We start from the raw sequence: 24,092 nt of genomic DNA, 5'->3' as shown, positions 1-24,092 counted from the left end.
TTCAAAGGTCCCGTACTTCCAGTCATTTTATTGGCTGGCGAGTAAACAGATAAAGATAAACAGAACAGAAATACAGGAAAGATAATTGCCCACCATGATAAGTTCAAGGGTGAATACTCGAGTTTGGCAGAGATCAATTTCTCTTTTGAGCCCACAAGCGGCCAAGACGGAGAGTACTGTTGTAAGTAGAGAGAAGACATATATCGAGAATTTAAGCAAGGATATTGCCACTTCCCGTTTCAAGCTAGTAGACGAAAACGGTAAGATCGCATCTATCACTGTGCAACCGGATATTCCAATTTGTATTAAAAAGGACTGCCTAGTTTCCATTCACAATTTGAACCATCTCTCCCTCTCCTATAAATGGCTCAACTTTTGGTCGAACTTGATTAAATTTCGTTCATTTAAGTCCTCATTGTTTCATAGAATTATCGGATCCTCCAGTTTGGAAATTCTGGCTGCCCCAAACTTTGAAACGTCGGGAAGACCTTTCAATTCTTCAAGAAGCTTGTCTGTACTAAATCTGACTGGGACAAAGGATTGGAATGTATTTGGCAAAGATTCAATAATCGCGTTTGAACAGAACTCTAGTCTGGAAATCAAATCGCCTATCTTTCCCACCGCAAGGTCTTTGGTCTCGAGCTCAGCAAAGTCACGACTACCACGGAAATTTCAAATTCTAAATGGGAGAGGAAATGTATTAGTATGTGGAGGTGGATCGGTCTATTCGATTGAGTTAATTGATGAGAGTGACAAAATACTGGTTAATTCCAGAAACATTTTGGCCATTAACGGCCAAAGTCAATTGGATATTGCAAATTCAGTCGAGAGACAAGAATTACACGTGGAAAGCGCGTACGTCGGAGATACAAGTAATGATAAGGTAGTACCTAAATTTATCAAGAACCAAACGCTAAAATCTGCTTACGGACACTCTGTTCGATTTTTCAAAAGAATGGGTAGTTGGATCCGAAACCAGTACGAAAAAAGATACATTTATGGTATCGACTCGTATTTTATGAAGGTAAAGGGTCCAAGAACAATCTTGATTCAAACGCATGAAATGACAACATCGAAAGATAATATTCTAACTAAATTAACATCCAAGGGCCACGTCAAGAAGAGCAACGGGAACGATAACGATGTCAATTTAGAGGAAGAAGTGGCTAATGATGTTAATTCAAAGATCATCGAGCTTGCCAACAGGCCCTCATTGTTTATTGCGACCGTCTCACAGAATGGAAAGGTTGATTTTCAAAGTACTTCGAAGTTCATATAAAAAAAAAAATTGTTTATAATATCTTTCCTCCTTGTTTATACATAAAAGAAAATTGAAGGAAGGCAGCATGTAGTACACAACACATGTGTATATGTATGTATATATGTATAAAAAATATGACCGAGAAGAACAACTAAAAAGCTTTAAGTTGCAGGTTCCTGCATCAACAAAGAAAAAAAAAAGGGATGTTGATAAACTGTATAATGTCAATTTTTGTTCTCATTTTTGATTTCCGCAGTGGCGACAGTTTCGTCTCTACACTGCTTTAAGAAGGGCATTAATCTTGTACCGCCGGTTCCAATAGTCTTTGACGAGGCGGCTTTGGATCTCGAACAATCGCTTGTCTTGGTATTGGGCTCAATTGGACTTAGTATTCCCGGTTTATTGGAGCCGTGTTGCTTCGAATTAGAGGGCAAGATAATGTATTTGGTGACAATCTGGATATGATTATCTCTAAATATTTTCAGCATGGAAATGCAACGGCCATAGGCCTCTTGTAAGGGCTGGTTAGAAGGGTCAAGGGAAACATATTCACGAATATTACATACCGATTCCAAATGATAAAGAAATTCACGATGTTCTCTCGGCATATATTTTTTCATTTCGTCCAAGTAGTTGACCTTGCTGTTTCCCGTAGAAGAATGCGCAGCATTCGCAGTATGTTTCACACCCAAAAGGATGTCCAATGTCTGTATCAATGAGCTTTGCGCATTGGAGCCACCAGAAAAAATCTGGTACTGACCTTCCGCTCCATACTTGACGCCTTGCGGTAACCCCATATGCGACATATTGGTCCATCCGGCCAAAAATGGTCTTATCTTGAAATAAAACACATTGGGTTCGCACTTAAGCTCCATTTCCATCAAAGTTTTCGATAACCTCTCAATGGTTGCAGCTAAGTTCTTCAGCCCGTCTATCACAACAGCGCCTATCACAGCAGCGTCTTCTTTATCACCCCTTCTAATTGCTCTCAACATCTGCAACCCATGGTTTAAACAAGCGCTGCCGATTTTTTCAAACCGCACGCTAACCAGATAAAACCAACTTTCGTCGACGGTTCCCGTAAATGTGTTTATCGTTGTAATATTTTCCAAGTCCAAACACCCGGTTTCCGTTTTCTTGCACTTGTCGGCCAGTTTGAAGTTCCATAACACCAACGAGGAATACGTAGCTAATGGTGGTACTCCCAAAATATGCGCTGTCTCCAACAGTGGTCTTGCAATGCACTCCGGTAGTACATCCCGGGGAGTTCCGCTGGCCCAAATATAAGCGTGTGCCATAAACCCCAAAATGGAATATGCTCTTCTGAGCTCCCTGACGTCGCCCAGAATAGTGTCATCCAAGTCCAAGACATCCAGTCCATCGATAACACCCCGCACCTTACTATCTTCTTGCAAAAGAGAGGGTAGTTCGGCAACAATTTCTTCCCATTTCATGTATTTCTTGCTGCTTAGCCTGGTCAAGGGTAACCGGTCGTCCAAAAACCCATGGTGTGGCGAAATGCAGTATTTTTCTAGCACTGGTAGTGGTCTCATTTTTGTTCTATGTAGTACTTGTAGTCCGGTTGTATAAGTGTTGTTCATATCGGCGTTGACTCTTTCTTTTATTTTCGCCTTATATATGCTGAAGATACATGGACATCTAGTGTGTGTGACAGTAATTATTTCTGACGGTGGCTTTTTTACCTCGGAGCGACGTTGAAAAGTGACAGCGTCAGCCCATAGAGAAAAAAAATAAAAAAAGGCCGCTACCGATAGACGTTTTCAGTACAACACTGAAGCAGCACAAGTGTCTGGTGCAAAACCTGAGTACTAGCTTAAGTCTAAACAATTACGCGATCTCCGCCAAGCCAGCTAAGACGTTTACGACGAGACGGGCAAGCAAGTTTTACGTTTTTGGGAAGAGCGCTCTCACTAACATCGGGCGATGGTTCTGATCAGGCGCTTATCAGTCTCAAACAATGCAAGATATACTGTCTTTGAATAGAGGGATGCTGCGATGCTGCAGCATCGCAGCATCGCAGCATCGTAGCCCCCTTCTCTAGTCTTTTGTCATATGTGAGCGAGCAACAGCTGAGACTCTGCCCAGGCATCGACAGCCAATCAGCGCCGAGAACGGGTCCTATGCCCGGCCGCGGCCCGTTTCGAGAAGATTTTTAAGTGCGATCCATCCTCTCGATCTTTTTATCTACAAGTACCATCGCAGAGAACAGATCGATCTGCAAGAAGAAGAACTACAAAGATCAAAAAGTCTCATCCCACCATGTCTCTGTCTGCTGCTCCTGTTATTCCACAGTATTCTGTCTCTGACTACATGAAGTTTGCCCTAGCCGGCGCCATAGGGTGCGGGTCCACTCATTCCAGTATGGTCCCAATCGATGTCGTTAAGACGAGAATTCAACTGGAACCTACCGTGTACAACAAGGGGATGGTTGGTTCTTTTAAGCAAATCATCGCCGGTGAAGGTGCTGGTGCGTTGTTGACTGGGTTCGGCCCAACCTTATTGGGTTACTCTATCCAAGGTGCCTTCAAGTTCGGTGGTTACGAAGTGTTCAAGAAGTTCTTCATTGATAATTTGGGTTATGATACCGCTTCTCACTACAAGAACTCCGTTTATATGGGGTCCGCTGCCATGGCCGAATTCTTGGCAGACATTGCTTTGTGTCCCCTAGAAGCCACTAGAATCAGATTGGTCTCCCAACCTCAGTTCGCCAATGGACTGGTCGGAGGGTTTTCCAGAATTTTGAAGGAAGAAGGTGTCGGCTCCTTCTACAGTGGGTTCACTCCAATTTTGTTCAAGCAAATTCCTTACAACATTGCTAAATTTTTGGTCTTTGAACGTGCCTCCGAATTCTACTACGGGTTCGCCGGTCCAAAGGAAAAGTTGTCCTCTACTTCCACCACTTTGTTGAATTTGCTTTCTGGTTTGACCGCTGGTTTGGCTGCTGCAATTGTGTCTCAGCCAGCAGACACTCTGTTGTCCAAGGTCAACAAGACCAAGAAGGCTCCTGGCCAATCTACGATTGGATTGTTGGCTCAATTGGCCAAACAGTTAGGGTTCTTTGGCTCCTTTACTGGTTTGCCTACTCGTTTGGTCATGGTCGGTACCTTGACTTCCTTGCAATTTGGTATTTATGGTTCTTTGAAGAGCACTTTGGGTTGCCCACCAACCATTGAAATTGGTGGTGGTGGTCATTAAAAATGGTCTTGATTGATACATGCATATATATTCTCTCCTCATTACCACTGGAGCCCCTTTTTTTTTCATATTCTAAGAAAGAGTCAACAAAGGAAAGAAATAAGTAAAATCTGTTTAAAATGTACTCTATTCAATCACTAGTATTCTTATTCCACGTATTTGTAAAATAACATGCCATTAAATATATATAATATATACGTATATATATATATATATATATTTAGTTGTTTTATTTTTATTTATAAGGACAGATTATCGCTCCGTTAAACCCTTTGCTCATTTGAGCTGTCTTCATGGTTTTTGAGATGGAAAGAAGTCAAAGTGGAAAGTATCTAAAGAGGCAACTACAATGTACCAACAGTATCAACCCCGTTCCTCGAAGTATCATATTTAGTTTGGCACAGACTGACATTATATATATATATATAGCATAAAAAGGGCCATATTACGCAACAGTGGCTCCTGGTTTGTTACCCGACCTTTGCAGCATCGCCAATATTCTTCATTTTTCCGCCTTCTAACATTAAGAAAAATAAACAAAAAAGTATTTGATCGAGGAATAAAATAGGTAGACACCATGTATTAGCGACCCGATCCGGAGTCGGTTAGAAAATCAATCGTCACAAGACTCGAAATTGCTAATCACTAGCCATGTCCGGAATAATTGATGCGTCTTCTGCATTAAGAAAAAGAAAACATTTGAAAAGAGGTATAACCTTCACTGTAATGATCGTGGGCCAGTCCGGCTCAGGTAGATCAACTTTTATAAATACTTTGTGCGGTCAGCAAGTCGTAGACACCTCGACAACAATCCTACTGCCCACAGATACGTCCACGGAAATAGACTTGCAATTGAGAGAGGAAACAGTCGAGTTAGAAGATGATGAAGGTGTCAAGATTCAACTTAATATCATCGATACTCCGGGGTTCGGCGATTCTCTAGACAATTCTCCATCTTTCGAGATCATTTCTGACTACATTCGTCATCAATACGATGAAATCTTATTGGAGGAAAGCCGTGTGAGAAGAAACCCAAGATTTAAGGACGGTAGAGTTCATTGTTGCCTTTACTTAATCAACCCAACTGGCCACGGTTTAAAAGAAATTGATGTAGAATTCATCAAGCAGTTGGGATCTTTAGTTAACATCATCCCGGTGATCAGTAAATCAGATTCATTGACAAGAGATGAACTGAAACTGAATAAAAAATTGATCATGGAGGATGTCGATAGATGGAGCTTGCCGATTTATAACTTCCCCTTCGATGAAGATGAAATATCAGACGAAGATTACGAAACCAATATGTACTTGCGTACACTTCTACCTTTTGCTATTATTGGGTCCAATGAAGTTTACGAAATGGGAGGAGATGTTGGGACAATTCGTGGCAGAAAGTATCCATGGGGAATACTAGACGTAGAAGATTCCTCAATCTCTGATTTTGTTATCTTAAGGAATGCGTTATTGATCTCTCATTTGCATGACTTGAAAAACTATACACATGAGATATTATATGAAAGATATAGAACCGAGGCATTGTCCGGTGAATCTGTCGCGGCAGAATCCATACGTCCAAATCTCACGAAATTGAACGGTTCATCGTCTTCCTCCACCACAACAAGGAGAAACACGAACCCCTTCAAGCAAAGTAATAATATTAATAACGATGTTCCCAACCCAACATCCGATATGCATGGACAAAGCACTGGCGAGAATAACGAAACTTACATGACACGTGAGGAGCAAATACGGTTAGAGGAAGAGCGACTAAAGGCATTTGAGGAGAGAGTTCAGCAAGAACTCCTGTTGAAAAGACAAGAACTGTTGCAAAGAGAAAAGGAGTTGAGAGAAATTGAAGCCAGATTGGAAAAAGAGGCTAAAATTAAACAGGAAGATTGAACTCATTCTTGCTTCCCTACATATTTCTTCTTCCTCCATATATATAAAGGGTGGGGGACATTACATATATAAGTAAATACATCTAGTATATTATTTTTTTTTCCATTCCTTAAAAGTAATAATATCAATTAGCAGAGGAAAAAAACAACAAAAAAAGTCGCTTATTAATCGTTCTTAGGAACACTTATTTCTGCTCCACTTTCGGGGTGTTTTTCCAAAATTGCGAGGCCAAATGAGTAATGAAATAGAATTTCTTGTATGGATCATCATTATCGATTTGATTTGGACAGTTAAATGAGAATTTTGGGAAGACTAAAACATCACTTAACAATTTTGGCTCTTTTAAGTTATGGAATAATTTCCATGTAACCTTCTCGCTGACACCACTTCTCATAAAGTCATTGAAGTACGTGAAAATAGTGTCAGTCCATAATCCCGAACCTGTCCAACTCATGATATTCAAATCATTCCTTAGATTGACATTCAGTTGGTCGTCCTTCTTTCTCTGCAAGGTGGTCTCAATAATTTGAGAAATGATTTCTCTCAATACTGGGTGGCCAGGTTTAGCTTGTATAATCCATGTGCCGAACTGTAGTCTTCTAATGTACTTGGTTCTCCAGTCAGCTCTTTGAGCGTCTTCCTCAACTCCAACTATCAACCCGATGTCGGATGGTGACAACTCTTCAGGGATCCAGTTTGGAATTGGCTGAACAGGGAATGTATCAATGTCTGCATAAACACCCCCATGTACCAACAGTATCAAGTACTTGAAAAAGTCTATCTTTAGGATGATTGAGGGCAGAGCCTCGTAAGTCTCTAGAATTTCCGGTATAGAGTAGAAGTAGTGGTGTACTAGCGCATTTATCACGTCATGGTTCAAAACTTCATGAGCGAAACCTGGATTTTTGCTTTCCCACATGCCCTTTATATCTTGAACATGCTCGGGACCTTCATTATTGGACCAGGTTTGCCAAATAAATGCTGGGAACTTAGCGTGCGAATCGTAGGGGAAGGTCAAGGCTATACGTTCTCTTAGTGTGGCCTCTGGTGGTGTTTGTTTCAAATCTTGGATTTTTTTTTCCAGAACCTTACGTTGTTTATCAAATTGCTTTGCTTGAACTTCCTGCTGATATCTGATCTCCTGAGCTAAACTCTCAAAATGTTGAACTAAATCAGAATCAGAGCTTTGAATATTGTTGGCACTATTAATGCTTTGAGAAATCTCTTTGGGCAAGTTCTGAAGAATTTTTTGCAAATCAGTAGCATTAGAGTTGTGAAATAGGTATCTAACTGCCAATGCCAATGAGATGAGAGCTACTATCGCGAACACCATCAATCTCCTGATACTAGAGGCTCTTTTTGTTGTCTTGCCCATCGTTGATCACCGCACCCTGTTTATCTATCTGCCGGTCTTCCCAATAAAGCACCTCTTCTTTGCAAGAATACGTATAAAAATAATGAAAAGAATGTTCATTATGGTTACTGTTATTTTTTCACTTTCTTCGCTGTTAGGAAATTTCGTTATACTTATCGGAAAAAACATGTACTACGCTATATACTGGTAATAAAAAAGGTAATATAAAATACTATTGAAAAGTTGGATAGCTTGTTTACGCAAAGAGCGACGTGTCCACAACGTGAAACTTCTGTACCATTTCTTGCAATAATTGATAGACAGCATGGCATCTTAAAGGCAACACTTTGTTGCTTGCTTTCGACGCCTCCTCCCTCGTCAAAGGTACATTGATGGAGATGACTGCATCCGTGTCAAACTGGGGCAGTCTGATCAACGCTACACCAATGACAACGGTCTGTGCGAGATCTGGTTTCCCCCACTTATTTGCTACTTCCATAACGAGTCCGGTGAGCTTAGTCCCTTGCTGAATAATGTCTTCTTGTAATGCTTCCCATTTGGTGGTGCCGTTCAGTTCGGTCAGATCTTCCACATGGAACTCCCAGGCTTTCTTCAGATCGGCCTTGTCAACTGTCTCCAAGAGGTCCACGATGATGCTCTCATTGGTGGCTAACCCATCTCCAAATTCTTCTGCATCGCGACGGGAATTGACGTACACCTCTTGCGTATCGGGGACTTCTCTCAGAGAAGAAGCGTCCATGAACCCCGGTGGAACGACAGTAGTGATAGCGCCTCCGTACAATTCGACTTCCTTGTTGTTCATGTTTCCTTGATGACCACGGTAGGTGTCAATGAGGGTGCATGTGGAAAGTTACACCGGTTGTGAAATATGAGAAGCCTTTTCAATCTTCATATGCAAACCCACACATGCATCTTTAATTTCTGTCCACTGCCACTGCAATAACCAACTAGATAAAGGGGCCTTTATAAGAGACTACAACTGAAGAAGACGAACGGCTTCTGACAAGATTACAAACAGCAATTGAAGACAGCAAGAATAACGTAAAACAAGCAATGAAGGATTCAGTCCAAGAGATCATCCAGCAACTCATCCACAGTGTCGATTTCCAGTCCTCCAAATTCCAGCTGGCCATCATGTGCACGATGTTCAATCCTATTTTCTGGAACATCGTTGCCAGAATGGAATACCACAAGCACCCTCTCACCAAGATGTGTGGTGGGGCCAAAAAGGGCTGTTACATGTTGGCAGCGACCATTTTTTCGTTAGGTATCATCAGAGACATGGTGTACGAGTCTGCATTGCGTGAACAGCCTACGTGTTCTTTGATCACGGGCGAAAATTGGACCAAGCTGGGTGTGGCCTTCTTTGGTGTGGGACAAGTGCTTGTTTTGAGTTCCATGTACAAACTTGGGGTTACAGGTACGTACTTGGGTGACTATTTCGGCATTCTCATGGACGAGAGAGTGACTGGTTTTCCCTTCAATGTTTCCAACAACCCCATGTACCAGGGTTCTACTTTGTCCTTCCTGGGTATGGCCCTTTACAAGGGGAAGCCTGCTGGGTTAGTTGTTTCTGCGATAGTTTACTTCATGTACAAGATTGCTCTTCGTTGGGAAGAACCTTTTACCGCCATGATCTACGCCAACCGTGACAAGGCCAAAAAGCACATGTGAATGGCCTATGCCTGTATTCTATAATGTTTAGAAGCCTATATAACTACCGTTTCCTACATAGCTTTATAATCAGTTTCTTCGCGAAAGTGAAAAAAAATTTTAATGCGATGCTCTATTTAACAAGGAATACAATGGGAGCATCTAGCGCATACAAACAAGCACAAGAGCACCAACGACACGATAAGAATGAGTTTGAGCACAATCATATGTATTGGTATGGCCGGTTCCGGTAAGACAACCTTCATGCAAAGGTTGAACTCCCACTTGCGAGCAGAGAAAACGCCACCATACGTGATCAATCTCGATCCTGCAGTGTTGAGAGTCCCATATGGTGCCAACATCGATATCAGAGACTCGATCAAGTACAAGAAAGTGATGGAGAATTACCAGCTGGGTCCGAACGGTGCCATTGTCACCAGTCTAAATTTGTTCAGCACCAAGATTGACCAAGTGATTAAGTTGGTGGAACAGAAGAAGGATAAGTTCCAAAACTGCATCATCGACACTCCAGGCCAGATTGAATGCTTTGTTTGGAGTGCGTCTGGTGCCATTATCACCGAATCTTTTGCCTCCAGCTTTCCCACGGTGATTGCGTATATCGTGGATACGCCTAGAAACTCATCCCCAACCACATTCATGAGTAACATGCTGTACGCTTGTTCCATTCTGTATAAGACCAAGCTACCGATGATTGTCGTTTTCAACAAGACCGATGTGTGCAAGGCAGATTTTGCTAAGGAATGGATGACAGATTTTGAGAGTTTCCAAGCAGCCATTAAGGATGATCAAGATTTGAATGGTGACAATGGGCTGGGCTCCGGCTACATGAGCTCATTGGTGAATTCGATGTCACTGATGCTGGAAGAATTTTATTCCCAACTAGACGTCGTGGGCGTCTCCAGTTTCACCGGCGACGGATTCGACGAATTCATGCAATGCGTGGATAAGAAAGTTAACGAATATGACCAATACTATAAGCAAGAACGTGAAAAAGCGATGAACCTAAAAAAGGAAAAGGAAGAGATGAGAAAGCAAAAATCATTGAATGGGCTGATGAAGGACCTGGGGCTAAACGAGAAGAATAGCGCTGCTGCAAACCGAGCTGCCAGCGACAACGACAGCATAGATGCCATTAGCGACCTCGAAGAGGATGCCAATGATGGCCTTGTGGATAGGGACGAGGACGAAGGCGTTGAGAGAGAATATACGTTCCCAGGCGAAGAAAGAACAAAAGGCGAGGTCAACGAGAACTCTGCTCCAGACCTACAAAGGAGATATCAGGAAGCTATGCAGCAAGTAGGGAAAACGGCCAGTAGCGAGACTGCGGAAAATATCGCTAAGTATATTAGAAACTAAATAACTACGTATGGCACTTTTGTCCGGTGATCGTTCGACCCGCAGAAAAAAAAGACAATGGAATTGCAAAGACGAACGTCAGATAAACTCCCACGTTTATTATCTTTTGAACAATAGAGCTGGTCCCTCCCACAGAAATCCTCGTAGAATGCAGTGAGAAACTTGAAAAAAAAAAAAAAAAATTTTTTTATCCTGCGTGGGAGGAGGGAAAAATTTTCTCGATGAGCTGAAAAGTTTTTATCATATAAATTACATAAGGCAAATCCAGTGAATATACGTGTCTATTTGGCAATAAATCTACGTTTTATTACCTAAATTACAGTTTCTCCAACATACGCACGCAAGAAAGAAGAAAAAAAATGTCCACTAACTTTGAAAAGCATTTCCAAGAAAACGTCGATGAATGTACTTTAGAACAACTAAGAGACATCTTAGTTAACAAGTCCGGCAAAACCGTTTTGGCCAACAGATTCAGAGCTCTGTTCAACTTAAAGACTGTCGCTGAAGAATTTGCCACCAAGCCAGAAGAAGCCAAAAAGGCCATCGAATACATTGCCGAGTCCTTCGTCAACGATAAGTCTGAGCTGCTGAAGCATGAAGTCGCCTACGTGTTGGGTCAAACCAAGAACTTGGACGCTGCTCCAACTCTAAGACACGTTATGTTAGATCAAAATCAAGAACCAATGGTGAGACACGAAGCCGCTGAGGCTTTGGGTGCCCTAGGTGACAAGAATTCCTTGGACGACCTAAATAAAGCTGCCAAGGAAGATCCAAATATTGCTGTTAGAGAAACCTGTGAACTGGCCATCAACAGAATCAACTGGACCCATGGTGGCGCCAAGGATAAGGAGAACCTGCAACAATCTCTATACTCAAGTATTGACCCAGCTCCACCTCTACCATTGGAAAAGGATGCTAGCATCCCAGAACTACAGGCCTTATTGAACGATCCTAAGCAACCTTTGTTCCAAAGATACAGAGCCATGTTCAGACTGAGGGATATCGGTACTGATGAAGCCGTCTTGGCCTTGGCCACTGGTTTCAGTGCGGAATCTTCTCTTTTCAAGCATGAAATCGCTTACGTTTTTGGTCAAATAGGTAGTCCGGCTGCCGTCCCAAGTTTGATTGAAGTTTTGGGTAGAAAGGAAGAAGCCCCAATGGTTAGACACGAAGCTGCTGAAGCCTTGGGTGCCATTGCCTCTCCAGAAGTTGTCGATGTCTTGAAGTCTTACCTTAACGATGAAGTCGATGTCGTCAGAGAATCTTGTATCGTTGCGCTAGATATGTACGATTACGAAAACAGCAACGAACTAGAATATGCTCCAACCGCTAATTAAAAGAATTAGCATCATCAATAATGATAGTCATAATAGTCATTGTGTAGCCTTGTATTTTATACTTTTCAGAACCCGCCATTTCCGTTATATACAAATGTATCAAATAACAAAAAAATTATTTATTTTCAAGATCTTTTCGAGTTTCAACTTTCAACTTTCAACATTAGTTTCAAAGCATAAAAGCACACACGCACTTACACATATAAAAGCTAACATAATAGTATGGGCAACAACGAAATCGTATTTGTCACTGGCAACGCCAATAAGCTAAAGGAAGTGCAGTCGATTTTGATTCAAGACGTCGACAGCAACAATAAAACCATCCATTTGATCAATGAGGCTTTGGACCTAGAAGAATTGCAGGACACAGATCTGAATGCCATTGCGTTGGCCAAAGGAAAGCAAGCTGTTGCAGTCTTGGGTAAGGGTAAGCCAGTTTTTGTAGAAGACACTGCATTAAGATTTGACGAGTTTAATGGCTTGCCAGGTGCTTATATAAAGTGGTTTTTGAAGAGTATGGGATTGGATAAAATTGTGAAAATGTTGGAACCCTTTGAAAATAAAAACGCTGAAGCAGTTACCACCATTTGCTTTGCTGATTCTCGGGGCGAATATCACTTCTTTCAAGGAATTACTAAAGGGAAGATCGTTCCAAGCCGGGGCCCTACTACATTTGGCTGGGATTCAATCTTTGAGCCCTTTGATAGTAACGGATTAACGTATGCGGAGATGACCAAAGACGCAAAGAATGCTATCTCTCATCGCGGTAAGGCCTTCGCTCAATTCAAAGAGTACTTGTACCAAAATGACTTCTAGACGGCCTGCCGAGAAGATAAGAGATATTATGATAGAACTTTTTATTATTCTTACTTTATGTCGCCTTTATATTAAATTATATAAAGATGCTTGTATATTAGAGTTGGGATATTTTAACTAATAAGTTTAATAATTGGATGTGCTCGTTAGTGCCGTTGTTTAACCTGGAATCCGTGGTAAACAGCAACCAGGAAATTTGATTCTTGAAGTCCGTATCAAAGTTATCGCTGGTGATGTAATATTCATGTAGCTGGTTGACTACTGAAGCGGCAGACCAACCGCTCTTCATGAATGCGTTAACATATTTGTTAATCCCATCAAAATCACCACTTTTAACTTTCTCAGTGATTTCTATTAAAATGTCATGAGGTACCACGCCGGCTAATTCTTCCACTTGTGTCGAAGTTATATTTTTACCGTCTCCCAAGTATTGCGCCCTTTTGGAAGCGGATTGTAATAATGTGATGCCTCTTCTCAAGTCACCTGCTGAAATGTCTAATATTCTTTCTAAAACTCCATCATCACATTTAGCATTTTCTTGTTCGCTGATATACCTCAAACGGTCGATGGCATTACTTGCATCTAGGGCTTTGAATCTAAATTTGGAACAACGGGATGCCAGCGGGTCAATAATTCTTGTCACATAATTACAAATCAAACAGAACCTTGTTACTCCTGAATAGGTTTCCATTGTTCTACGCAATGCACTTTGCGCATCGGCAGTCATTGAATCGGCCTCATCAAGGATAATGATCTTGTACGGTGGGCATGGATAGTTCTCCAAGTCATGTTTGCTAGGCTTGGATACCGTCAATCTTGCAAAATTTTTCACCTTTTCTCTTACAATAGAGATACCACGTTCATCAGAAGCATTCAACTCTAAGATTCTTGATTTCATCAATTCGGGCCCATATAATTCTTTGGTTAGTGCTAAAATGGTAGACGTTTTACCAGTTCCTGGAGGGCCATAGAACAGCATATGTGGTAGATTAGCTGACTTTAAGGTTTTCTTCAAAACGGTAACGGCATGGTCTTGAGCTGTAACTTCATCTAAATTTTTGGGCCTGTATTTCTCAACCCAAGGTTGTTGTGCTAACGATTGCTCTGCGGCTAACTTTGATGTCTTACGCTTCTTATTTGGACCAAATCCTTCAAACATTTCAGGTGATTGTAAACACTTCCCCCGTATTTCTCGCTGTTCTTTTATTTTATTACTTGTAGAGCTTTGACGTGTTTGTCTGAGTTACTTCTTGATTACTTTTGAAACGCATCAAGTGAAAAAGTGAAAAAGAGCGATGAGTGAGGTTTTACATTGAAGAGAGCAAAAAAAGGAGGAGTACCAAAACAGTATACAGAGACCATGTCAAATACTTGGGATGATGTATGGGCATCAGATAGTGACGTTGAAACTGAAGGATCTCCGGATTTAGTGAAGTTAAGAGAGAATCATAGCAAGAGGGGGTACTTGGATGGAATAGTGAACTCCAAAGAAGAAAACCTGCAAGAAGGTTTCAATGACGGTTTTCCTACTGGCGCTAAATTAGGAAAGCAAGTTGGTGTGATTATGGGGATTTTACTTGGTCTGAAGACACGATTTGGTGATAAAGATGAAGACCTCAGTAAGGCGTATATCGAGGCGCTAAAAGAATTACGCATTAACAAAGTGCTTAGTAAGTCAATATTTGATCCAAACTTCGATTTACAAGAAAAACATCCGCTAATAACAAAATGGACTGATATTGCGAACAGTTATTGTGAAAAGTATCACGTGCCATCCATTTAGTGGAATTTTTCCATCCAAGTCAACTTCACAATTTATGTACCTTATATCCTCTTTCACACATAATGACGAATTATCACGAAAATAATAATAATAATAATAATAATAATAATAATACACAATACACAATACTTGCACATGTATACAAATGCGTAATACAGAAAAAATAAATAATAAGCAAAGCAAGAAATGAAATCTAAACGATAGCGTAGTTACCAAAATGGGCACCATCCAATATAGTGTTGACATAACCTTTCGATGGAAGTTGCTTGTTGGATCAGTTTATCAACCTGTTCAGGAACATCTAATTCGCTGAACCTCTTGATATCATTACCTGTCAATTTATCTGTAATACGTCTTAGGACAAGCATTGCTCTGGCGTTTCTAGTCTCGTTTTGTTGTTCTGCTTCCATGTTTGCTGCTTCTTCAACGGTAATTGCCCCCTTCCTTAATAATTCACTAGGGTTAATCAGCGGCAAAGGAATTCCGGTTTGCTCAGTAAGTTTTTGCGGAGGCAAATCAAACCCCCAATGGATCAAAGGATCAAGTGCGAAAGCTTCCAAGATCGCCATTAATGATTCTTTGTTATCTCTTAAGACTCTCATGACGTTTTCACAAGTAATTCGGAAACTGCCTTCAATTCCACTAACTTCCATCGCGTATGTTAACATCCTAGTTAGTCTAAATGGTACCTTCTCTGGATACTTTTCTCTTAAAATGGCAGCCTCAAAACAATCGCCAAAATCAATGTGAATAACTTTACCGGTGATTCTATCCAACATCAAGTTGCTAGGATGACGATCGCCTAGCCCCAAAATATAACCAGCCATGGACATGACAGCTAAAGATCTCGTGTAAGTTGTTCTACGTTCTAGCCACGTCTCTGAGGACCTACTCTTTAACCATAATATTTTATAGAGATCTTGACCTTTTGTATTATCTAAAGCGTACGTGAAAACTTCAATTTTTTGTAGAAGAGTCAAGTTCTCATAATCAGGAGCCATTTGTAACATAACCCAATGCTCTATATTCAATGGAATCTTTTTAGCATCACGATGTTCTCTAATTAAAACATGAAATGTGTCACTATTTGGTACCCATCCCAGTAGCCCTGATTTGGGTGATAATGGAATAGCAGGATATTGTTGGATATCTAAATGTCTCTTGAAACACTCTGAATCATTCTTCAACAAAGTGTTCACTAGACCAAATAGTTGCATAACAAGGCTATCTTGCCTTATATCTTCGTGTCCTTTTAAAACATATTTATAATCTTTACCATCACTGCCTTTAATAGAGAACTTTCTTGGCCTTTGCTTCGAAGAAATCACAGAAAATAACGGCTCAAATTTTGCTATTCTAACGGTGGGTTTGCCCGGGGAATATGTCCCAGGAACAGCCAATTCGAGATCATGAGTAGCCAAAAGTTGTGGAGAAACATGCTGTAAATCTAAGGTTTGTAATTGTGGTATTTGACGTGTTATTTTCCTGAAGACGTTATAATAAATATCCCAAGCTTGGTTTAAATTATTGACGTCTTTTGACTTTTTGTAGTTATTCAACCATTCGTAGGCATCGTTTAAGTCTCTGCCGAATGATTTCTGGAATGATACCTCACTTAACGTTTGAGGCTCATTGCCCAGGTGTTTATGTAAAGGTTCTAAAGTGGCAAACATCTTTTCTATGTTATGTTCAACGAAAAATTGCCGGCTTGCATCTTCCAATCCTTCATACCATAATTCGTGCCATAGAACGGCTACTCTGATTAACTCTTGACTGACTAATTCTGCCTGGTTTACCAGGATTGGACTATGAATCCTAATTTTCTCTATTATTGAAAGGGCCGCTTTTTGTCTTGAAACAGATTCGGACTTGATTGCGACGGTTAAAGGATACACAAGTGCTTGTGGATGTGCCTTCCCTAAATCAGAAAGCAAAGACAAAAGGGAATTACTCACCGTAGGATCTGGCTGGTGTATACGGGAGATTAACTGCGGTAAAACTTCAAGCCAGTTCTCGATTTTCATTAAATTGAAGCCTTCATACATGGCCTGCGAGACTTCTTTGATACCACCAAAGTTGAATAAAAGAGTCAATAACCTTAACGTGTCTTGCAAACAACTTGATTCTAATAGAGATATTGAATGAAAAAAGCCCTTGATAGCTGGAACAACGTGCCTTTGGATAAGCTCTAGTGGGTATCTATTTCCGTTAATAGTCAAGGAACCACTTCCTAGAATGCTACCATCGGTCCGAGCATGATCATTGTTAACTGCCGTGTCATCATCATCATCATCATCATTCTTGCCTCCGTTGAGTTTAGTTTCTTCCTGAACCATAGATATTACTTCAAAATTAGCTAAGGCCCAATTATGCCATGCCTTATACCAATTTTTATCGAAATGTGTAGCCAACAGATAAGAACCAAGAATTGCGTCCGGATTTGTGTTTCTCCAGTTCGGCTGGGTTGCTATTCTCCATTCACCCTGCTTTAAAAAACATCGAGCTAATAGTTTTGTATATTCCTCAACATACGGAGCAGTGCTTGCACTTGAGAGTTTTACACTTTGCGCGATCATGTTATTTGGATCCAAACCAAGATCATGTGCTAACCTGGATGTAAATCCTATCAAGTGGTTCAATGCTTCTTTATAAGCTCCTGTGGCCCAAATGTACTTGAGTTGTGCATAAACAACAGGGGGAGGATCTTTGGCCGTATTCGGTAACCTAGGATCGCTATCTCCTTCCAGTAGCATATTCAGTGCCTTTTTTGCTAGTCTCATCCTACCAGATTTTCTGCACAAATTTGCAAATTTAATCCATATTTGCAAATCTTGTTTCGGCTTGATTACCAATGATCTCACTCTAAGCACTCTTTGCCACAAATCAACATTTTTTTGGCAGCCCAGCAATCTTTTTGTCCAAAGACTTTGATAATGATGTTTTTTCTCGGAATTAGGTGGCAGTTGCTTATATTTGATGATTTCTTCAAACTCTGTTATTATTTGCGTTCTAACAATAACACTATAGGCTCTATTATAACTTTCGTTGATTAATGCGGAAATTTCAGTCACAAGCAAATCTCTGGCATTTAGTATATGCTTACTGGCATCCTCGTAATCATTCTTGTGCAAATATAAAATTGCATCAAAAAATTCCTTATCGGGAGAATTGGGCTTCATAACACTAATATATTGTTCAAGCATATCCCACTCTCCTAACCCCCACGCAGCACCAGCTGCCAAGGGGGCTATTAGTTTCTTGGTCTGTAGCTTCGAAACCCTCCACTTTCTAGCCGCCAGTTGCGACAACTGCTCCCATTCACCAAGGGCGTGAAGGGATCTCATTTTACCAAGTGTAACGCCCACAGAAGTATCACCTGCTTTCTCACGTTCATTATAAGCGTGCAGTGCATCTTCCCAGCGCTCTAATTTCTCAAACCATGTCTCTTTTAGTTGAAGTGAATGGTGTTGTTGGGCATGCTTTAAAATACCAATTGCGGCATCCGTTTGGTTCAGTTGATTATTAATGCTGATCAGTGATTCAATAGTAGAGTTCTCAGGCTCTTTGATAAACTTTATTTCTTTATAATGCAACGCTTTGGCATACGCGTGACATCTTTCAGCGTACTCGCCCAGGTTTTGAGTTGGTATAGGTAATGCTTTGTCGTCATGTTCCATAAATTCCACTAGGTTCAACAAGGTTTGATGTATTTCCGGCGGGTTCAAGGGAGAAGATAAGGCTATACATAATGACTCGATTAAATCTTCTTGATATTGGCTATAAAGTTCAGTCCAGACGCATGCAAATGCGGTATTAAAAAGTTCTTTGGCTAGAGGATAGTACATGCTTGCAAGATTCGAACAGGCTCTTAAAGCATGGGAAGGGGATTCTTTTAATAGCTGAATGGATAGACGTTTGCTCCATTCCTGCCAGTCCTCTTTGGTTCTTTGTTGGCTCGAATTCCATGCGCTTTTCAAAACTGACTGGTTTATAGGTAATTTCGTGACACTAGCATCTGCTGCATCCATTTGTTCCAAGGGTTTATAATCTGTTGTATTTGCTTCTAAAATTTTTGTGGGCAAAATATCATTGTTTAATATTTTATTCGTCAAGTCATCGTATATTGTATGTTGGATATGTTTCTTCATTAAGACTTCATTAATGACGGGAATGAAGATAGCAAAGGATGTACCCATTTGTAGTAGTAATAAGCTCAAAGTATTCATAATGACTTTTGAGAGTTCGTCATTTGTTGTTGAATTCAGCACCCTAAGTAAAGAGTGAACAATTCTCGAAGACATCTCAAAAAGGTCAACATCCTTTGCTAGCTTTCCAATAGTAATAATTGCAGACCTTTGTAGGTTCCCGCTGGTGAATTCTGTCATTTGAACTATCTTCGGTATAATCAAATGTGAGTAACCTTCTAAGTTAGGACCAAACGTCTCTAACAGTCTCAATATCCTTCTGGAGAGAACCTTGTCAGTAGATTTATCATTCTCCAAAATTACAAGAAATAACGTCAGAGTAAGAGGAATCAACCTTTTAAATTCACCCTCCAAAGCCTTCGATATTGCTTCAATGACACTTACAAGTGTTATTTGTAACTTAGCAACCGAGGAAAAATCTTTGATGGCCTGGAATATAGAGTCGACATGAGGTCTAATGTGTTGCCTTACGATAATAATCAAGGAGCAAAGCTGTTGAAAGTAGAACTCTAATAATGATTGGGAGCATGTACGCATTACATCCAAAATAGTTGGGATGATCTGGTCCAAGAATGAAACACATTTTAGACCCAGGGTTTGAAAAATATGCATTATTGCTTGGATTACGGCAGTGTGATACGATGATAGTGATGGATCTTTCAGAATTTTTAGCAAACAATGAACAACAACAGTGGTGTAATACTCATCATTCGACGGAGACATGCCCTGCATGAGAAGAGCAATGTCGATGGGCGGGGCGTTCTGTTCTGTAGATATATCAGTTGTAGAGGTAACTTCACGTTCTTTTTGGCGGTATGGATCGATAGCTCCCAATATGCCTATCAAAGTGACCGTTTGCCTCCTAATATTTTGGGAGTTTTCTGTCTTCAAAATATTTACTAATATACCCAATAATTCTGGATAGTCAAGTAAAGGATCTATAACGTAACCAGAGGAGGCTGCAAGTTGACCTAGCGCCTTAAGTGCGGCTTCTCTTTTGAAAGAGTTTGATTGATCCTGAAATGTTTTAATAATTAAGGGAAATAAATCTTTGAGGTATATTTTCATATCTTCGCCCCCTACAACGGATAGCTCACCTATAGTTCTCAGAGCAGTTGATGCAACAGTTGAGGAAGTATCTTGGAATTTTGGTAGAAGAACGTTTAAAAGAGGTTCAATGTAAGGCTTCGCAACATCTTTACTCGACCTGATAAGGGTACATAGCAAACTCGCAGTTTCTTCCTTTTCTCGAGAGGAAGTTGAGAATTTCAACTTTGTCAGTAGCTCAAGTAGTATTTTTCTTATCGATGGAATGACGTATGCAGGGTTTACGGAAGACAGTCTGCCAACAAGTTCCATCGCTACTGACTGAATATTGAATGACTCATCGTGCAGCGCAGTAAACAAGAGCCTTAAATTGTCTGGCTGCGCTAACTGCGGATCGAAGCATGGATTTAGATTCTTTAGAACTTCTAATCGGATATCTTGCAAAGGGTCCGCAATCGTGATGGCTAGAAGTTTCGATAATACTTCTGATACAGTGTTCAGTGAGTGTAGTGATGTCTGTTTACAAATGCTGTCCTTGACGTAAATTTCACAAGACGTTAAGGCAGCTAATTTCCTCACTCTGGGATCTGTATGTTCAATGTAAGAAAGCGCAACAATTCTCACAAACTCCACTAACGAAAATCTGTTTTTGATATTTTTTAACATTCTAAAAGCTTGAATAATAATTTTTATATCATTATTATCATCGTTGCTCTCACCAGTTTTCTGTAGGATGCTTTTATTTCTCCATTCTCTCGCTCTCTCTTTCGAAAATGCTGGTATCTCCATTGGTGACCCTGGCTGGATAAATGGTGTTCCCGATAAGGTTGAACAAACTAGGTTGAGTAGCTCGTCATTTATCTTTGGGCCTAATGATGGTATTTTCTCAGTCAAGATTTGAAACGTTTCCTGCATATAGTCAGAAAGAGGACATTTGAACATCAGGTCCAGTATATTCCTGTTTAATAATTTACCCAAAACGGGACCCAATGGCACTGCTAATCTTCCTATGCAGTAGAAAATCTCATTTTCGAATTTCTTCCTGATTTTGAATTTTGTCTGCAAATCATGCTCAATATAATCAAGGATTTGTTTCACATAAGGTGCAATATCGGGCCCGACCTCATATGCAATATCACCAATCGATATTAATATCTGTGGCTTGTCATCTTTGAGATGTGGTATTTTCTTTGCTGAGGCATTCGTTAAAATCTCCAAATAGTTGTCCATAATTTGGTGCAAGTATTTGCCAGCAAATAATTGAGGGTTGAATGATGCTAATAAGGGGACAATCTGGTAAATCTTCTCTCTAATCATTTTCGCTTTATGATTTTCATAAGCTATGCAATTTAGACACATTTGGTCGAACACTTGATTTAAAAAGGGATCCTTCAAAAATAAGATTTCCTTATAAACCAATAAACTCGCATGGATGCATTCTAGCGTGTTTACCTGAAATCCGTATTCACAACTTGTAGCTAATCTCTGCACCCACTGACTAGTTAATTGAGGATCCCTATTTCGTAGAGTGGAAAGACATTTGGCCAACGTAATGGACGCGTCAATTCTGATCACTAAATGTGGGTCTCTTAGAGCTCTCCAAATGTTATCTAGTATGGAATTCAGGTATTGATAGAGTAAATAGGGACAATTCTCTGCTAACGCAGTTATAATTAACAGTGCTGCATGCTTAGCATGGTCTGGTTTCGAACTGGAAAATGAATTCTTTTCTGTGGAGGCAGTAAGCCATTCTAGGCAAGATTTTATCTCAAATTCCACAAAATCAGAGGTATACGTGCCTCCTGGAACGGCTAACTTCCCCAGAGTCTTTGCAGCTAGTCTCATTACCTCTATATCATTGGAAGGTATTAGCCCTCGAAGGTAACCAGCCAACCGTGAAGTCTCATTGGGCAACCCCTCAGTAAATGCGTAGAATGAAATCAAAGTGTCTATAGATAGAACAGCCCCTACCCTAGTGCTCGTTTTTTTTGTATGTACGAGTTCTAAAATCTTATTGTTTATGTCATTAGAAACTACTTGGAACTCTTCTATCGACAACTCATGTTCCAAGGACACCAATAGATCAAATAATGATATACTAGCCAATTTTCGTTCCTCCTTATAATCGCTGGTCAATTCTCGGAAAATTTTCTCTAGAATGGGCTTGAAATTTACATCTCCGTTACTACCAATAACTACCCCACCAAGCCTACTGGAAATCAAGCCAGTTTCATCCCCGTTCCTGCTCGCAATCATTTTCATGTTCATGTTCACATTCAGGTTCGGTGCCAATGGCACATTTCTATCCATGTCCATATCGTTATTAGCCGCTTTCAAAACACTCCTTTTCCAAATCTGCTCCTCATGCGGTTTCATATCAATGCAAACCTGCTCGCCGACTAGTGTTTACTTCACTCTACCAATGACTATTTCGTGAATTTATTACAGCTCTTTTAATGTAAGCTCAAGAAGACCCTTCGATAAGGACTTTTCAACGGTCACCCGGCCATCCGCGGCTTCAAAAGGCGAGAACCCCTTTTCAAAAGTTTCAAACAAGAATATGAGAGTTGTTTAGTCGAGAATAGGGCTTTGTACAAGGCCTCACAATTGAGCAAGAAATTAGGATTCAATGTCGTACTTAAACAATCCCGCTGTTGTGATGGACAATGGTACCGGGCTGACCAAACTCGGTTTCGCCGGTAACGATTCTCCCTCGTGGGTCTTCCCTACTGCCATAGCCACAGCAGCACCCTCCAATACAAAGAAATCTTCAGGCGTTGGTGCGCCCTCAGCAGCTAGTAGTGAGGCATCATATTTTGGAAATTCCACTTCTGCTACTAATTTCAATGGTGCAACAGGAGGCTTGCTATCCAATAATTTATCCGGTAAAAGAGGTACAGAGGATTTGGATTTCTATATTGGAAATGAGGCCCTAGTAGCATCCCAAGGACCCTCTTACTCTTTAAGTTATCCAATCAGACACGGTCAAGTGGAGAATTGGGATCACATGGAGAGATTCTGGGAAAATTCCATCTTCAAGTATTTAAGAACAGAACCTGAAGATCACTTTTTCCTATTGACCGAACCGCCGCTGAACCCTCCAGAAAACAGGGAGCAAGTTGCTGAGATTTTCTTTGAATCGTTTAATTGTGCTGGTCTATATATTGCTGTGCAAGCAGTCTTGGCTCTGGCCGCGTCATGGACTTCTTCGAAAGTTACGGATAGATCACTGACTGGTACCGTTATAGATTCTGGTGATGGTGTCACTCACGTCATCCCAGTGGCGGAAGGCTACGTTATCGGATCAGCGATCAAAAACATTCCAATAGCCGGTAGGGATATTACATTGTTCATCCAATCCTTGTTAAGAGAACGTGGTGAAGCAGACACTTCCTTGAGAACTGCAGAAAAGATCAAGCAAGAATATTGTTACGTCTGTCCAGATATTGTAAAGGAATTTAATAAATTCGACAGAGATCCTTCTAAATTTGCCCAATTTGTGGTGGAAAACCAAGAGAAGACAAGGAGAAAAGTTGTAGATATTGGTTATGAAAGATTCTTGGCTCCTGAAATCTTCTTCAATCCAGAAATTGCATCCTCAGACTTTTTGACTCCTTTACCTACGGTAGTAGATCAAACTATCCAGGCTTGCCCTATTGACGTTCGTAAAGGTTTATACAACAACATTGTATTATCAGGTGGGTCTACTATGTTCAAAGATTTTGGACGTCGTTTACAAAGAGATTTAAAGTCTATCGTAAATAACAGAATCGCACAGAGCGAACTTCTAAGTGGGACTAAATCGACTGGTGTAGATGTTTCCGTGATTTCTCATCGGAAGCAGAGAAACGCTGTTTGGTTTGGTGGCTCACTACTGGCACAAACTGCCGAATTCAAAGGTTACTGTCACACTAAGAAAGACTATGAGGAATACGGTCCGGAAATTGTTAGAAATTTCAGCCTTTTCAACATGGTTTGATTGCTGAGTCATGATTCATCTTACAAGGAAAAAGGTACAAAAAAAACAAATACAAACAATTGAAACGCCCCACACTCCATTCAATATACGTATACAACTTACTATATACATGTATATGTATAATCAAGTAACTCAAAGTGCTGA

The 24,092-nt window shown here is 40.5% G+C and overlaps 14 protein-coding genes across 14 annotated transcripts; 9 read left to right on the top strand and 5 right to left on the bottom strand.

Annotated features, from left to right (window-relative positions):
- Nucleotides 1–94: 94 nt before the first annotated feature.
- AIM24 (Aim24p) lies at nt 95–1,279 on the top strand (the record flags this gene model as incomplete). The annotated part of the gene is made up of 1 exon (XM_033911449.1): nt 95–1,279. The coding sequence occupies one exon, from the start codon at nt 95–97 to the stop codon at nt 1,277–1,279; it is 1,185 nt and encodes a 394-aa protein (XP_033767340.1).
- A 206-nt stretch (nt 1,280–1,485) lies between these two features.
- Nucleotides 1,486–2,862, bottom strand: BNA2 (dioxygenase BNA2; the record flags this gene model as incomplete). The annotated part of the gene is made up of 1 exon (XM_033911448.1): nt 1,486–2,862. One exon carries the CDS (start codon nt 2,860–2,862, stop codon nt 1,486–1,488), a length of 1,377 nt encoding a protein of 458 aa, XP_033767339.1.
- Nucleotides 2,863–3,541: 679 nt separating this feature from the next.
- MIR1 (Mir1p) lies at nt 3,542–4,477 on the top strand (the record flags this gene model as incomplete). Its single annotated transcript, XM_033911447.1, has 1 exon — nt 3,542–4,477. One exon carries the CDS (start codon nt 3,542–3,544, stop codon nt 4,475–4,477), a length of 936 nt encoding a protein of 311 aa, XP_033767338.1.
- A 651-nt stretch (nt 4,478–5,128) lies between these two features.
- On the top strand, nt 5,129–6,376 carry CDC11 (septin CDC11; the record flags this gene model as incomplete). The annotated part of the gene is made up of 1 exon (XM_033911446.1): nt 5,129–6,376. One exon carries the CDS (start codon nt 5,129–5,131, stop codon nt 6,374–6,376), a length of 1,248 nt encoding a protein of 415 aa, XP_033767337.1.
- A 184-nt stretch (nt 6,377–6,560) lies between these two features.
- HOC1 (alpha-1,6-mannosyltransferase) lies at nt 6,561–7,751 on the bottom strand (the record flags this gene model as incomplete). Its single annotated transcript, XM_033911445.1, has 1 exon — nt 6,561–7,751. One exon carries the CDS (start codon nt 7,749–7,751, stop codon nt 6,561–6,563), a length of 1,191 nt encoding a protein of 396 aa, XP_033767336.1.
- A 235-nt stretch (nt 7,752–7,986) lies between these two features.
- On the bottom strand, nt 7,987–8,553 carry MOG1 (Ran GTPase-binding protein MOG1; the record flags this gene model as incomplete). The annotated part of the gene is made up of 1 exon (XM_033911444.1): nt 7,987–8,553. The coding sequence occupies one exon, from the start codon at nt 8,551–8,553 to the stop codon at nt 7,987–7,989; it is 567 nt and encodes a 188-aa protein (XP_033767335.1).
- A 251-nt stretch (nt 8,554–8,804) lies between these two features.
- Nucleotides 8,805–9,425, top strand: OPI3 (bifunctional phosphatidyl-N-methylethanolamine N-methyltransferase/phosphatidyl-N-dimethylethanolamine N-methyltransferase; the record flags this gene model as incomplete). Its single annotated transcript, XM_033911443.1, has 1 exon — nt 8,805–9,425. One exon carries the CDS (start codon nt 8,805–8,807, stop codon nt 9,423–9,425), a length of 621 nt encoding a protein of 206 aa, XP_033767334.1.
- A 186-nt stretch (nt 9,426–9,611) lies between these two features.
- On the top strand, nt 9,612–10,781 carry NPA3 (GTPase NPA3; the record flags this gene model as incomplete). The annotated part of the gene is made up of 1 exon (XM_033911442.1): nt 9,612–10,781. The coding sequence occupies one exon, from the start codon at nt 9,612–9,614 to the stop codon at nt 10,779–10,781; it is 1,170 nt and encodes a 389-aa protein (XP_033767333.1).
- A 359-nt stretch (nt 10,782–11,140) lies between these two features.
- LIA1 (deoxyhypusine monooxygenase) lies at nt 11,141–12,118 on the top strand (the record flags this gene model as incomplete). The annotated part of the gene is made up of 1 exon (XM_033911441.1): nt 11,141–12,118. The coding sequence occupies one exon, from the start codon at nt 11,141–11,143 to the stop codon at nt 12,116–12,118; it is 978 nt and encodes a 325-aa protein (XP_033767332.1).
- Nucleotides 12,119–12,340: 222 nt separating this feature from the next.
- HAM1 (nucleoside triphosphate pyrophosphohydrolase HAM1) lies at nt 12,341–12,934 on the top strand (the record flags this gene model as incomplete). Its single annotated transcript, XM_033911440.1, has 1 exon — nt 12,341–12,934. The coding sequence occupies one exon, from the start codon at nt 12,341–12,343 to the stop codon at nt 12,932–12,934; it is 594 nt and encodes a 197-aa protein (XP_033767331.1).
- Nucleotides 12,935–13,031: 97 nt separating this feature from the next.
- Nucleotides 13,032–14,093, bottom strand: RFC2 (replication factor C subunit 2; the record flags this gene model as incomplete). Its single annotated transcript, XM_033911439.1, has 1 exon — nt 13,032–14,093. One exon carries the CDS (start codon nt 14,091–14,093, stop codon nt 13,032–13,034), a length of 1,062 nt encoding a protein of 353 aa, XP_033767330.1.
- Nucleotides 14,094–14,294: 201 nt separating this feature from the next.
- Nucleotides 14,295–14,717, top strand: YAE1 (Yae1p; the record flags this gene model as incomplete). The annotated part of the gene is made up of 1 exon (XM_033911438.1): nt 14,295–14,717. The coding sequence occupies one exon, from the start codon at nt 14,295–14,297 to the stop codon at nt 14,715–14,717; it is 423 nt and encodes a 140-aa protein (XP_033767329.1).
- Nucleotides 14,718–14,926: 209 nt separating this feature from the next.
- On the bottom strand, nt 14,927–22,345 carry TOR1 (phosphatidylinositol kinase-related protein kinase TOR1; the record flags this gene model as incomplete). The annotated part of the gene is made up of 1 exon (XM_033911437.1): nt 14,927–22,345. The coding sequence occupies one exon, from the start codon at nt 22,343–22,345 to the stop codon at nt 14,927–14,929; it is 7,419 nt and encodes a 2,472-aa protein (XP_033767328.1).
- Nucleotides 22,346–22,598: 253 nt separating this feature from the next.
- Nucleotides 22,599–23,948, top strand: ARP3 (actin-related protein 3; the record flags this gene model as incomplete). Its single annotated transcript, XM_033911436.1, has 1 exon — nt 22,599–23,948. One exon carries the CDS (start codon nt 22,599–22,601, stop codon nt 23,946–23,948), a length of 1,350 nt encoding a protein of 449 aa, XP_033767327.1.
- Nucleotides 23,949–24,092: the final 144 nt, after the last annotated feature.

Source organism: Saccharomyces paradoxus, chromosome X, assembly GCF_002079055.1.
Source record: "Saccharomyces paradoxus chromosome X, complete sequence".
In the NCBI taxonomy this organism is placed as follows: domain Eukaryota; kingdom Fungi; phylum Ascomycota; class Saccharomycetes; order Saccharomycetales; family Saccharomycetaceae; genus Saccharomyces; species Saccharomyces paradoxus.
The sequence above is the reverse complement of the archived record's forward strand: the minus strand, read 5'-3'. Positions and strand labels throughout refer to the sequence as shown.